The 15,277-nt window shown below is 42.5% G+C and overlaps 1 protein-coding gene across 2 annotated transcripts in view; it reads left to right on the top strand.

The window, feature by feature from the left end:
• Positions 1–15,277, top strand: part of mtcl2 (microtubule crosslinking factor 2) — a 130,993-nt gene that overhangs the window by 12,813 nt on the left and 102,903 nt on the right. For both annotated transcript variants that reach the window (XM_072515003.1, XM_072515002.1), the window contains exon 3: positions 1,201–1,359. In XM_072515003.1, the coding sequence (XP_072371104.1) occupies positions 1,201–1,359 (159 nt within the window). The remainder of the gene's footprint in view (positions 1–1,200; positions 1,360–15,277) is intronic.

Here is a 15,277-nt window from a genome sequence, read left to right as displayed (position 1 = left end):
GAGAGAAGCTGGTTCATGTCGGAGCCATCCAATTTAAAAATTCCGCACCAGAATTTGGTGAGGTTTCCACAAGTTCACTTCCTTCAATTTCTGGCATTAACGTGTGGTTTTCTTCATGATGACGGGAACACTTGCTGTGCAATCTTTGTTTCAACTTGAGTGCTCGTGTCCTCGGTCATCATCAAGCCCTTGGTTGATTGCTTCTGACAATGTGCTGCATCATTTTATGATGGGTCATAGAAGTTTTCTTAAATTTGGCAAACTCTGCACAGACCTGTGGTGGCTAAGCACATCCATCATTTGAAGATGAAATGTCCAGTACATCAATGCAGCTGAAGGACAGCATGAGCTGGCTAATCATAACTTAATGTTGTTAAATTGACAACAAAATTGGAAATGTGAACAGGACCAACTCGCAACATGCAGCTCCTTGTACAATGGTCTGCAGAAGCACCTGGACCATGCTCCATATAACTTCAGATAGGACGTCAGCTGTAAAGTCTTGTAGATTGCACTTTTTACGGGAGTGGAACCCCACTGAATTTGAATATACTTCTAATTTTCAGAGGAGATTTTTTAATAGTAACGCCCAAATATTTTTGAAACTCACTATACTTGCTGTTCCCAACCAGTTTTGTTTACTTTAAATTCTGTACATGTGACTGCTTTCTTGCCACACTATTCTACTTGCAGTAACCTTTTCCAGCTCCCTTATTTCACCATGCCATTTCGACCTGTTGTGACTGGAAGATTATGGTGGCATGACACAAAGAATGTCTGCTGGTAGTTCTTGCTCAGGTAGGATGCTTAAAAGCTCCTTTAGAATGATGTTGAACCTGCACAAATGTTATATCCTCAAGATCTTCCCTGAAATACATTTTTGAAATGCTGGCCTTTGTGATGCTGTTTAAATTCAACTAGACACCTTTCAAACAGTAGATAGGACAATGTTGACCAGTTTTTGACAGCAGGATAAAAGTTCTTCTGAGTGAACCTTTTACAACAAATAAGTTCACTGTGTGAGAAATGCAAAGTGCCTCTGGTGACAACATGCCTAATGAAATTCAATTAGGGGCGCAGCGGAGTTGAGCTTAATTGCTGTGCAATAAACAAGTGTGGCTTTATGAGCATTATTTGAAAAAAAGGCACTGTGCCAAATGCATGTTCCCTGAATACTTTGAATTGTCTTCCTACATACAGGTTTCAAAAGACGTGTCTGTAAGGCTTCACAATGAACTAGAAGCTGTTGAGAAGAAAAGGATAAAGTTAGAAGAAGAAAATGAAGATCTTCGACAGAAACTCATTGAAATGGACGTTTCCAAGCAGGTGTTGCAGAACGAAGTGGACAAAATGAAAGAGGTAATGCTGCTCTTAGTAGACCCATGACATCTTGAAATACTGTACATGATCATATAAATGAGTGTGGGCAGATTTCTGTGATCTCACTGCTAATTAAGGACCTTTCCACTGAGCATTTACTGACAAATCACAGGCACATACCCCATGGATTTAGTCCAACATTTTCTATCTGAATATGCAAAAGCTCACACCAGTCACGGGCCCTATAAAGTCTGTTATATGTATACTGGAACTTGACTGTTCGTACGTGTGAATTTAGGAGGAGGCTATTAGTGTGAGAAAGAAAGCGATAGAGGGTTATGCTGATAGATAGACAAGGAAGGCTGGGAGGAGACTCAAGTGCAACATAAACACAGCCATGGAGTGGTTAGGCCAAATATTTGATTTGATTTATTGTCACGCGTACCGAGGTACAGTGAAAAGTATTGTTCTGCGTACAGTCCAGGCAGATTGTTCCATACATGACAAACATAGGACTTACGATAAATACACAGTGTAAATACATAGACATCAGTTGGAGCATAGCACAGTGTATCACATTGTGCTTCACAGCGCCAGGGTCCCAGGTTTGATTCCCGGCTTGAGTCACTGTGCGGAGTCTGCACGTTCTCCCTGTGTCAGCATGGGTTTCCTCCATGTGTTCCCGTTTCCTCCCACAAGTCCTGAAAGACTTGCTGTTAGGTGAATTGGACATTCTGAATTCTCCGTCTGTGTACACGAACAGGCGCCCAAATGTGGCGACTAGGGGATTTTCACAGTAACTTCATTGCAGTGTTAATTTAAGCCTACTTGTGGTGCTAAAGATTTTTTTTAAAATAAATTGAGAGTCGCCAATTATTATAATATTTTTTTCCAATTAAGGGGCAATTTAAGCATGGCCAATCCACCTAACATGCACATCTTTTTTTGGGTTGGTGGGGGTGAAACCCACACAGACGAGGGGAGAATGTGCAAACTCCACACGGACAGTGACCCAGGGCCGGGATTCGAACCCGGGTCCTCGGTGCCATAGTCCCAGTGCTATCCACTGCGCCACCGTGCGGCCCGATAATAAAGATTATTGTTATTATTAATGCTACATAGTAGAGAAGTTGCCCGGAGAGATCAGTTCAGTCCATAAGATGATCGTTCAAGAGTCTGGTTACAGCGGGGAAAAAGCTAGTTTTGAACCTGTTAGTGCGTGTTCTCAAACTTTTGTATCTCTTGCCCGATGGAAGAGGTTGGAAAATAGAAAAACCCGGGTGGGAGGAGGTTTTGATTATGCTGCCCCCTTCCCAAGGCAGCGGGAGGTGTAGACAGAGTCAATGGATGGGAGGCATTTACGTGATGGACTGGGCTATGTTCACGTGTTTCATGCTGTATATTACATGTCATTCTATGTGACAAGTACAGACTGCCTTTTAATACTGCAAGAGTCGAGATGGTTCACATGGCATTTCTCCTCTACGGTTGACTGATAACATTTCTGCTACTTTATGATCCAGCTAAAAATGAAAAATAAGCTTCAAGTCCACACATCTTCCTCCTTTTATGTAATCTAGCTGACTGGGCTTGAGAAAGCTGTGGTTACAACATTACAACTTGGACTTCTCACAATGTACGTTCTGAATTTATGATCTAATGGGTGTAATTGTACATTTAACAAGGTAAATATTATTATCCTTTTAACTACTGGCAAGTACAGAAAAACAAACAATAAACTAGTTTTATCAGTTTTCTGCTCTGACTCTGTATTGCTAAAACAGACAGCACGGTGATAAGCGTCCTCGATTATCAGGGGTAGCTTTACTACTTAAAATACAACAAAAATAGATAATTCAATAATCCAACTTTCTCCCCCGCCTGCCAATATTGTGTTGCCCTTGGTGAAACCGACCAGGTTTAGTGACGACCATTTTCTCAAATCACCGAGGAAGTCTGTGGTCTCCCAGTGACTAATGAGTAGGTTGAATGGCATAGGTAGTTTTGCATCTTATTGTTGAGTCTCCGACCCCATTTTTTACTTCTCGAATTTAAGTAGTCTGCAGTATCTTTTCACCAGGAGATTTTAATCCAGAAACCTAGTTGGAGAATTAACAGCTGTAGAATATGACATTGTTAATCATTTTGTGACAACTACTTCTTTCCCTCCTCGATACCTGACCGTTTGTTCTTATCTCTGGATTTGATGCTGATGGCATTTAACAGGAGGTTTCTCTTACATTATCAGGATAAGAATAAGTCCTCGCAGAGTGAGAACTAGCCACAGATTTTACTCCTGTGTTATAAAGCTAGACAGCTCATATTTAATGCATTGCAATTTTTCCATTGTGCATTATCGCTAACTGCTGATCTATTAATTAACAGTAGCATAGGAGGTGCGAGAGTAACCATCATTGAGGCAATACATACAGCCAACTGTAACATTTGTCGTGAATTATTGTCTATTGAAGGATGAATGGTTGCAACTCTGTTGCATATGTACAATAAAAAGAATAAAAGCAGATTTATTACAATAGGCAAATAATAGAATCTGAGGTGGATTGGGCACTTTTCAGTATGAAATTGGCTCCCTTGGGCCCATTCATGAGTTTGCATGACACAACGAGCAATGATTTGATCAGGATCGTCATTATCCTGCATGATGGCTTTGATGTGCATCAAACCTGTATGGTGAGCAAATGGCTCAGGCCCTATTTATGATGTTGCCAATAAGGCCAATCTTATAGAGTGTGAAACTGGATTTGGATTTGTTTTATTGTCATGTGTACCAAGGTATGGTGAAAAGTATTGTTCTGCGTACAGTCCAGACAGATCATTCCATACATGAAAAAAAACATAGGGCATACATAAATACACAATGTAAATGCATAGACACATGCATTGAGTGAAGCATACAGGAGTGCAGTCAGTAGAGAAAATGTTTGAAGAGATCGGATCAGTCCATACCAGGGTCATTAAGGAGCTTGATAACAGCGGGGAAGAAGCTGTTTTTGAATCTTAGTGCCTGACCTCTAGACTTTTGTATCTCCTGCCCGATGGAAGAAGTTGCAAGAGTGAATACACCGGCTGGGAGGAGTGTTTGATTATACTGCCCACCTTCCCAAGGCAGCGGGAGGAGTAGACCGAGTCAATGGATGGGAAGCAGGTTTGCGTGATGGACTGGGCTGTATTCACAACTCTGTAGTTTCTTATAGTCTTGGGTCAAGCAGTTGTCATATCAGGCTGTGATGCAGCCTGATAGGATGCTTTCTATGGTGCATCTGTGAAAACTGGTAAGAGTCAATGTGGACATGTCAAATTTCTTTAGTTTCCTGAGAAAGTATAGGCACTTTCTTGGTTGTAGCGTCAACGTAGGTGGACCAGGCCATATTGTTGGTGATATGCACACCTAGGAGTTTGAAGCTGTCAATCATCTCCCCATCGGCACCATTGATGCAGACAGGGGTGTGTATGATACTTGATGACCAGCTCTTTAGTTTTGCTGACATTGAGGGAGATGGAGACATAGTCCCTGAAATGGAGAATCCAGCCCCAGATTTTTTGTGGCTCGGGCAGCCCATACATAGCGGACACTGACCTATTGTGTATAACACATGGCAGCTTATTACTCTTGCAATCCAACAAGCATTCTGTAAATTGCTTTTGAGCAGGACTGTCTGGTTATACTTAACAACTAATGAATACAACTTTGGACCCATCATTAAGAGTGGTGAAGTATCCAAGCCAAGAGAATAAGCATGAAAAGCAAGCAGGATGCAAACTATATTCTTTTTAATTAGAGTACCCAATTCTTTTTTCCCAATTAATGGGCAAGTTAGTGTGGCCAATACACCTACCCTGCACATCTTTTGAGTTGCGGGGGTGAGACCCACGCAGACACTGGGAGAAAGTGCAAACTCCACACAAACAGTGACCCGGGGTTGGGATTGAAACCGGGTACTCGGCGCCGTGAGGCAGCAGTGCTAACCACTGTGCCTCCCACGATACTCTTTTATCATAATACACAAATCTCCTCTCCCCGATTGGTCTCCCTCCTCCAACCTGCACCCAGGTCATGATTTTTATACTGTGAGGGCTCCCCTCGTTAAAGGGGAAGCCCTGCCCCGTTACCAGGGAAGTTCATATTCATTGGAGGTTACTGGGTAACTAATGGTACACACCCAGTGGCCTCCGTGGGGGTTATGACAAATGGCATGGTTTTTATTGATCTAGCCATGCTTGTTAAGGACGACCATTCCAGTACCTGCTGTCTGGTAAAAGATATATATGCCTAGGTTGGATTTGCGGCCTCGCAACACTATCAGACATTTGCGTTGTATGTGAAAATCAACAATGTTGTTCAGAAACCGGCAATCCTTGATGCTTTCAAGGATTCAGCATCTTCAGTGAATGCTGGTTTGTGGCAAGATAGCTGGGGATAGAGGCGTTTGAACTCAGCAAATACTTCTTTCCATTTGATGCACACCAAAATTGAAACCATGCGCAAGAACGAACGATCTCTTTCAGAGAATACATGGTCAGAGAGATTTACCACATGTTTGGTGGAGTCATTAATTGCGCTGCAAAATTGACTACTTAAGTGAGTTTACAGTGTGGCCAGCTATATTTCAACTCTGTGTTTATGGTGCGGTGATCCATTGAGGCACTATAGAGAGACAAATGGATAAAATCGATGAATGAAATTTGCACATCTCAGATTAAGCAGCGTATGGAACGGCATGAATTAGTAATCTAACTCTCATCTCTTCTTTGAATATGGTCATGGGACCTTTTAGGTCCATCTGACGAAGTAGGCGTGCCTCAGCTTAACATGTCATCTGAAAGGCAGCATCTCCCACAGTACTGCACTGGAGTGCCCGTTTAGATATTTCTGGAGTGGCTCTTTAACCCTCAGCCATCTGACTCAGATGCAAGAGTGTTATCAATAAGCCACAACTGAGAATATTCCAAGGCAGGTGGATCTGCAATGTTTTTGAACCATTTTCAAAGTCGGTACCGGCACACATGTTTAATACAGACATCTTGATGAAAAATACTTGGGGATGACCAGATATTCTTGTCAGAAGTTAACTTCATCGAGGTTTGAACTCGACTGACAACAAAAGGAAACCATTCTAATAAGGTGTTTGTAATAATGTGGCTCTACTGTATTTTGCATAATTCCCTGTATTGCTGTAACTGCATCAACCAAGGTAAGTGGAGAGTATTCAACAAGACTTGTGCCTTGTAGATGGTGAACAGACTTTGAGGAGTCAGGAGTTGAGTTTCTTGCTGCAGAATTCTCAGCCTCTGACCTGCTTTTGTATTTATATGTCTGGTCCTGTTACCTTTCTGGTCATTGGTGACCCCAGATGTTGATGATGTGGGATTCAGTGGTGGTAATGCCATTGAATGTCGAGAGCAGATGGTTGGATTCACTCCAAGAACTGCAAACATCAAGCATCCCCACTTTGAACCTTAAGTTGGAGGAAAAGTCATTGATGAAGCAGCTGAAGATTGTTGGGCTGAGGACACGATCCTGAGGAACTCCTGCTGCGATGTCTTGGGACTGAGAGGATTGGCCTCCAACAACAGCCGCCATCTTCCCTTGTGCTAAGTATGACACCAACCATTGGAGAGTTCTTCCCCTGATTCTCATTGGCTTCAATTTTGCTTAGGCTCCTTGATGCCACAATTGGTCAAATCTGCCCCTTGATGTTAGTGGTAATGTCTGTCACCTCGAGTTCAGCTCTTTAGTCCATATTGAAACCAGGGCTGTAATAAGACCTGAGCAGATTGGCCATGGCAGAATTCAAACTGAGCAGATTGTTGCTGAGTAAGTGCCACTTTATAGCATTGTTGATGATGATTCCATCACTTTGTTGATGATTGAAAGTAGAATTGATTGTAGGAAATAGGCTGGAGCAGATTTGTCCTGCTTTGTGTAGGCAGGTCATACCTGGACAATTTTCAGCATTAATCGGGTGGATGCAGTGTTGTAACTACAGTTGTAGAAGTATTGGAATAGCTTTGCTCGGGGCGTGGCCAGTTCTGGAGTACAGTTTAAACTTTAATCTTTAAAAACTATGGCCGGAATTTTCCGGTCATTGCGATACACTTTCCACGCAGGCAGTGCACCGCTATCAACGGGTTTCCTGATGGCGTGTTGGTGTTTTCAAAGGGAAATCCTATTGACAAATGATGGGAAGGTAGAATCCCGCCTCTACCGAATGGTGCGCCGCTGAGAAACACGTGGCTGGGGTACCGGAGAATCGGAACCGGAGAATCCCAACCTATGTTTTTACAAATCATTCATGTAACATGTCATCCTTAAAAAGTATATTTTTACAACCAGATCCATCAACTCCTAATCCACCATGACTAAAGACACTGATCCTAGTAAGTTCTCTTGTTCTCTTCTGTCTTTCTCAATCCTTTTCCCATATCTCACTGTCTGTATCTCCCTTCTATTCTCTTTCTCTCTTCCTTCTTCCCTCCTCTCTCTCATCATTGCTTTCTCTTCCCCCTATCTTTTTCTCACCCTTCTTCTCTTTCTCACATTTCTCTGTTATTTTCTCTTTATCCTCCTTCCTCTACTTTTCTTCCCGTCTCCTTTTTTTCTTTCTTTCTACTCTTCTCTGTCTTCTCAATCTGTTTGGCCTCTGTCGCCCTCTTTGCCTTTCTATCACCTCTTTGTCCCTTACCACCCTCCTTTTCCTTATCTCCTATTTCTTCAATTTAATAATCTTTGGGTATATATTGTTCACTTGATGGGGTTTTTGAAATTTGTAAATATTTGGTGGGTTCCTGGAATACTTATCTTCCTTTCATATTTACACCTACGAATGAAGTACAGAATACAGACATTGTGATGTAAGTCACAGGGCTGCAGTACAGTCAAATCCTGATAAACACATGATTAGTTTGCCACATAATTGCATACTTCAGCTAGACATTCTGTAAACAGCAGATAAAAATAGCCAATTGAAAACCCTTGTACCATAGACTTTATAAATAGGCATTCAGCGATTCGGTCTAGACCGAAATGGCCAAAAGTCTAGGATGCCAAGCGATAGGGTTGGGACAATGTGCGATTTCCTGGAGTTCGAATGTGGCAGTGTAAATTTAGACATTGCTTTTGACAACCATATATGTCCATAACATGCATGTACCAATTGTTTTGCCCCAGTTATTTAAGCAGAGATGTGATCCTGCTTAAAATTAATGGGTTAAAACAGCAAAGGGAGGAATCCAGTCCAAAGGCAATGATTGTGGAATAACACTGACAACTGTAATTTGTGCTGAATTGAGCATTAGAAACTGTTGGTTGGAAACAATCCTCGACCTGGGTCAGAGAATCGTTGCAGTAAGATTAAATGGAAGGCAGTTTGTGAATTGAAATACAATGATTAACCAGTGCTAAACGGCACCCAGCTAGGGTCTCCTCAGTGGGGCCGGTGGATGCCGGATGGCCGTTCGATCCAACGTAGATATAGTTGGCTTTTAAGCTCACTTGACGATGCAAGTCTGGACCCCACCCATTGTGGGCGGGATCCAGATCACAACGTCTCAATAGATCTGATTAGATCTCACGAGGCGTAATGACAGCCGGGAATCCCGGGAGAGGCCTCTCCCGGGATCTACTGGCTGTGTCTCATCCCGATTCTGGCAGAGCGTGGCCGGTAAATCGCACTCTGTATTTTGCTTTTGCTTGAAATTCTTGGATTTCCCATAAAGCGTAACTTGTTGTTGCGTAACGTGGAGATTTTATTTTCATATTTGAGCAGCTGCCTATCCCTTCCCTTCCCCAGCCATCTACCCTTCTAATATTTGTTTTCTCTTTGCTGGTCCCTTAGGTATGTTGGACGTTTTCTATTTTACTTTTGTTTGTCTATACTGGGGGATCTGAGGGGTAGTATATATTTGTTATGTTTGCTATGTGTTAATTCGGGGTGTTAATTTATTATTTATGTATAGGGGGGAGGGGGCACGGGGTTGTTTTGTTTTGTATTTAATTCTATTGGGTTCCTTTTACATTTTGTTGTTGATATTTTGTGAAAATTTTAATTAAAACATTTTTTTTTAAATAAAAAAAAGGTATGTTGGACGTTGCTGAGTCCAAGTGGGTAAGGCAGGAAACCAATCCCCATCCATCGCCAGTGTTGGTTTTGGCCACCTTTCAGTAGATTCATGAGTACAATCCAGGAAAACATCATCTTGACTATGCTTCTCTCAACCCCTTCCCTTTAACAACAGAGCTGTTTCTCTCTCTCTCTCGCTCTCTCTCTCTCTCTCTCTCTCTCTCTCTCTCTCTCTCTCTCTCTCTCTCTCTCTCTCTCTCTCTCTCTCTCTCTCTCTCTCTCTCGCGCTCTCTCTCGTGCTCTCTCTTTCTCTTTCCCCCCCCCCCCCCCCGCCGCAACCCAAAGATGTGCAGGATGGGTGGATTGTAGCCTCACTAAATTACCCTTAATTGGGAAAAAAAAGAATTGGGCAGTTTAAATTAAGAAAAATAACATGAGCTTTTCTTGATTAATCTATATATTTGTTTACTTTTGATATACATTTGCTGATTAACATACTCCGTTATGTAGTGCGCGATCTACCCGAATGGGAACAGAGATTGGGTACGCGCGCAATTAGCTGGGTGTTTCACGGTGCTTGGAACGCTGAGAAACACATGCCATCGAACAGTCATTCGGATAGATTAGGGGCCTTAGCGGGGAACGCACGGTCGAGGCCACACTTAATCCCGTTTCCTGCACTGAGTAGCTCTGCTCGAAAATGGCGTTCTGATCTTTGATTCTTTCCCCCCCCCCCCCCCCCCCCCCGCCTAAACCACAACTCACTTATAAGGGGGTTCCTGTCCTGGCACCCTGGCAGTGCCAATGTGCCCAGTTGGCACTGCTGACGGTACTGCCAGGGCGCCAGGTTGGCACTGCCAAGGTGCCGAGCTGGCATTTTCTGCATTGTGGCGATCGGGCCAGGGGTGCCCTAAGACCCTCCCATTGTGTGTTGGGTCTGGGGGATTGAGTGTCACTTCAGGGGCTCCAGAGATCGGACGCCGATCTCTCGCTACACTGAGGAGTTCCAGCAACGGAGCTCCTCAGTGCACAAAATTGAGCGGCCTCGGCCACCGTTCCCTGCTGTGTGTCGCTATGGGACTTTGTTCCCATTTAGTTAAATCCCGCCCATGATTCACCTTAAAAGAAGATCAGATACCTTATCCAGCCTTATGTCCGTGTTAGAAAACTGTACAGAGGGGAGGCAGTTAAAATGGAATTGGGAAGGAACCCACTTCTTTCCCACCACCCACCTTGTGCTAGGGATCGTTGCCCCTGGCAATGACCTTCTGCCACCTGAATCTGATGACCAGACAGCACAGAAACAGGCTATCCAGCTGGTGTGTGCCAGTGTTTATTCTCTATGAGTATTCTCCCACGCCAGTGACCTCTTCTCACCCCACCCTCATCCCTTTGTTCACTTGTTCTTCATGTATGCAACGTCTTCATTCAGAGGTTCAACATGTTAAGAAGTTTGAGGTAATGCCCCCATTTGAGGTCGTGAAAGGAAAATGATCATGAAACCGCTAAGTGCTCATCGGCTATTATCAGCAACTTTTATGTAAGCAGAATATTCAGCATGTTTCAATAAGTCTAATATAATTTCTGTGTACAAACTTGTGCTTACTGGTGGAATTATTTTCTCCACGCAGCATTGTTTAAAGTACTGAATGTGGGATAGATCGTGCTGGCATCAGAGTAGAAAATAAATGAAACACAGCCGGGAGATGTTTATAATATTCCCCTCTTTTTAAATAAATATTATGGAACTGTCGCCTCCAGCAACCATGTCGAAGTTGGTTTCAACACTGAATTGTTTTTGTGACAGGAAATGGCCATTCCGGTTTAAAGGAAATCTCCTGTGTCCAATATAGAGACTGCAAATCAATGGAACTTCCTTGAACTTTCCAGTCTAACACCCATTCTGGCTCAGTGCGCTATTTTAACAAAACATGCTTGATTAACACCACTTCCTGGCTCGACTCAGAACAATCTTGATAATAACTAATCCTGTGAGGGGTTGTTCTCCTTAAACTTTTCACATACTTGACCTCATTTACATATTTTTCAGTGACATTTTCTTGCAAGATTCTACCCCCCCCCCCCCCTTGGTGCTCCAGTGATAACAGTGAGGTTTGTCTTCTTTAAACAGAATTGTTTTAAAAAAACACAGCTGACTATACACCTTTAAACAGCTCCATTGCTAGCTTACCAAATGAGCAAATCATCAGAGGCCAGGGACTTGCTCACAGCAAGAGAGGTTTTGAAGCCGAATTCCCACTGGGCCATTGTGTCCTTTCTGCTAGCTGCCCCCGAACAGGCACTGATCATAGGATTTACAGTGCAGAAGGAGGCCATTCGACCCATCGCGTCGGCACCGGCCCTTGGAAAGAGCACCCTACCCAAGCCCACATCTCCACCCTATCCCCTAACCCAGTAACCCCACCCAACCCTTTTAGACAATTTAGCATGGCCAATCCACCTAACCTGCACATCAGTCTATTCTTTAGGTTATGTTAGTGTACTTATCACCATTTGTTACAAGGTAACTACTGGAGCATACATGAATATAGTAAATCTGTCACCATTGGTGTGCATATATGCTATACTTGTGTTCAGATAATGATCAATATTGATGTTTCCTCAGACCCACTCTTCTGGCTCCTGAGGATGTGGGCCCCGTAGACATGTTGACATACAACTTATTGGCAGCAGAAGGATGTGTTTCTCAGTGCCCCATTGCTACTAGTACAGATTAAGGACCCGTGGAGCACATGACAGTCAGCAATGCAGACTTTTTTGACAAATTTATTAGGGAATTTTGAGGATGTAAATACGATAGTAGATAATGTGATATGAGTTGCAGCCGTACAGTAGGATTTCCGAAAGACATTCGATAAGATACCATAGAGAAGGTGAATGCACAATAACTGGGCTATGGAGTTTGGGATGGTATATTAGCATGGATAGAGAATTGGTTAATGGACAGGAAACAGTGTGTCGGGATAAATGGGATAATTTCAAGTTGGTCAGCTTTGACTAATGGAATGCCACAAGGATCAGTACTCGGCTATTTACAATTTATATAAATGATTTAAATGAAGAGATAGAGAGTAATGTATGTAAGCTAGCTGATGATACAGAGGTAGGTGGGAAATTCAAGCTGTTAGACTGCAAAGAGATATCTTGCCGGTTGGGTGAGTGGGTACTAAGGTGGTGGTACTATATGGGGAAGTGTGAAGTTATTCACTTTGGTTGCAAAGATAGAAAATCTGAATATTTTTTTAAAGGCATGACTGGAAAATGTTAATGTTCAAAGAGACATGGTGTACTCATACAAGGAGCACACAAATATTAGTATGCAAGTACAGCAAACAATTAGCAAAGCAAATATGGCACATTGCCCTTTTTCGCAAGGGAAAAAGGGATTAGAGTAGTACAATAAAGAGTAGAGCTGAACTAATTGAAACATTCAAGATTCTAAAGGGTCTTGACAGGGGAGCTATTGCGCGGTTGCTTCCCCTGACTGGTGAATCTAGAATTAGGAGGCATAGTTTCAAGATGAGGGACCAACTATTTAGGATTGAGATGAGAAATTTCTTCACTCAAAGGGTTGTGAATCTTTGGAATTCTGTACCTGAGGGTTGTGGATGCTCCACTGCTAAATATATTTAAGGTTGCATTAGAAATATTTTTTGTCTTTCGGGGAATCATGGGAGGGATGTGGGGAGTGGGCGGTAAAATGGAGTTGAAGTTCAGGATCAGTTCCATTGTATTGAATGGCAGAGCAGGCTTGACAGGCTTTATGGTCTTCTGTTGCTCCTATTTCTTATGTTCTTTGATTCAGACTGGTACCAAGCACTGCAAGAATAACGTGTCAGGAAGAGTTTTGCTTATACCATGTGTCTTAGACAATTCTACAAGCCTGGTGAAGTCCAGAGGTGGGACAGAGCTCAACAGACAGGTGTAGTCAAAATAACTAGGTGAGTGAAATGCCCTGGGCTTCTGACCATCTGCAGATGGTAATCTGTCTACCTTGCATCATTGAGCTGATTATTCCATTCCAGCCAGTTCCCAATACCACTCGCTGGTTAATGCAGTAAAAAATATGTTCAAGAGTTTTTGGGCCAAATGGCTGACTTTGTTCCTAAAATAGAACAGGTAGATTGGAGAAAAATTAAAGGACACTTAACTTAAGCCTTGGTTGTTTAGCTTTTACATTTGGGGCATAAGTTTGCATCTTGACATGGAAGTAATAAATGCTGATGTTAGTTTTCTGAATTAGCATTCCCCAGTGCTAGCATCCTCAACTTTTATATTAGAAAAACCTCATCAAGTCCCAATGAGAGAGGATCATTTTCTTAAGAAGATGTTATTGAGAAAAGCACTCTTCAATAAAACCTATGAAAAGAGGAAACTATTAAAAAGGGGGAAAGTTAATTAAGTGTGATGCATTTTCACTTGTGTGACTCACAGCCATAGTATAAAAATCCTGCCTGACATTTAATTAAATACACTAGCACCAACTTTAGGTGAGAGGGCCTTTAGGACATATCTGACAGCTCTTTTGAGCGTCACAGTTATTCTGTCCACAAACCAATCTAGAAAATGTCACTTTAAATTTAATCTTGTTCATGTCATGTTTAGATGATTGTACCAGTGTTCAGTACTTGATGTTCATTTGCACACTCTCTTCCCATTGTCATATATATCTATTTAAGTAAAGTGAGGAACCTAAAATTCAAGATGGAAAGTGCATTTGGAAAACTTTATTCGAAATACGTGACCATGTTGTGTTAAAGCTAAAGCTTTGTCCTGCATAGGCTTATTGTGAAGATAGGAAAGAAAGGACCAGCACTGTGTCATGTCATCAGGGCAGCCAAGAGCACACTAAGTTATGTTCAAAGTGAAGGTAACTTCTGTGTAGAAAAGATTTACACTGCAAAATGTTTTTATTGCAGTATCTTCACTTTAATACATATGAATTTCTATTCATATGTATTATATTTATATTATAGCTGTTTGCTGTTACTGTGATGTAGAAAAATAACATGCTTTAGGTCACAATTATCTACTGTTACCAAGCCTTTGTTTTGCAATTAAAAAAGTGAGGAAAAATGGAATATTACTGCTTGCTTTGAGAATTCCGTACTATATGGCCCTGACGAAGCAATATCTCACCAAAGGCCACCAATTACAACTCGGACCCATTTTTCTGGCATGGAGCAGGAGTGCAAGTTAGAAGCTCTCCTGTTGCTGCAGAAGTGAGGCTCAGGGTTTTTATTCCTTTGGTTCAATTTAAATCCCACTGGTCCACTTTCCACCCATTTTAGGTGAGAAGCCATCACGAATAGTCAAAAGGTTGCATGGCCTGTTGTCATCCACTGAGACCGGATAAGTGATTTTTAAAAATTCATTTTTGCCGGATGTGGGCTTTGCTGGCTGGGCCAACATCTGTTGACCATCTCTAATTGCTCTTGCAAAGGTGGTGGTGAGCTGCCTTCTTCAACCGCTGTAGTCCATGTGGTGTAGGCACGCCCACAGTGCTGTTAGGGAGGGACTTCCAGGATTTTAACCCAGGAACAGTGAAGGAACAACAATATATTTCCAACTCAGGATGGTGAGTGACTTGAAGGGAAACCTTCAGGTGGGAGTGTTCCCAAGTATCTGCTGGTCTTGTCCTAGATGGCAGTGGCCATTTGTTTGGAAGGTCCTGTCAAGGGAACCTTGGTGAGTTCCTGCAGTGCATCTTGTAGATGGTACGCACTGCTGCTGCCGTGCATCGGTGGAGGGAGTGGGAATATAGGTAGGGAACTCGGGGAGAGAAACTGTGAGGTTATTGAGCACATTGACATCGGGAGTGACAAGGTATTGGAAGTGATGGCAGGCTTAAAAGT

The sequence above is a fragment of the Scyliorhinus torazame genome, chromosome 8, assembly GCF_047496885.1.
Source record: "Scyliorhinus torazame isolate Kashiwa2021f chromosome 8, sScyTor2.1, whole genome shotgun sequence".
Taxonomy (NCBI): Eukaryota; Metazoa; Chordata; class Chondrichthyes; order Carcharhiniformes; family Scyliorhinidae; genus Scyliorhinus; species Scyliorhinus torazame.
The sequence above is the reverse complement of the archived record's forward strand: the minus strand, read 5'-3'. Positions and strand labels throughout refer to the sequence as shown.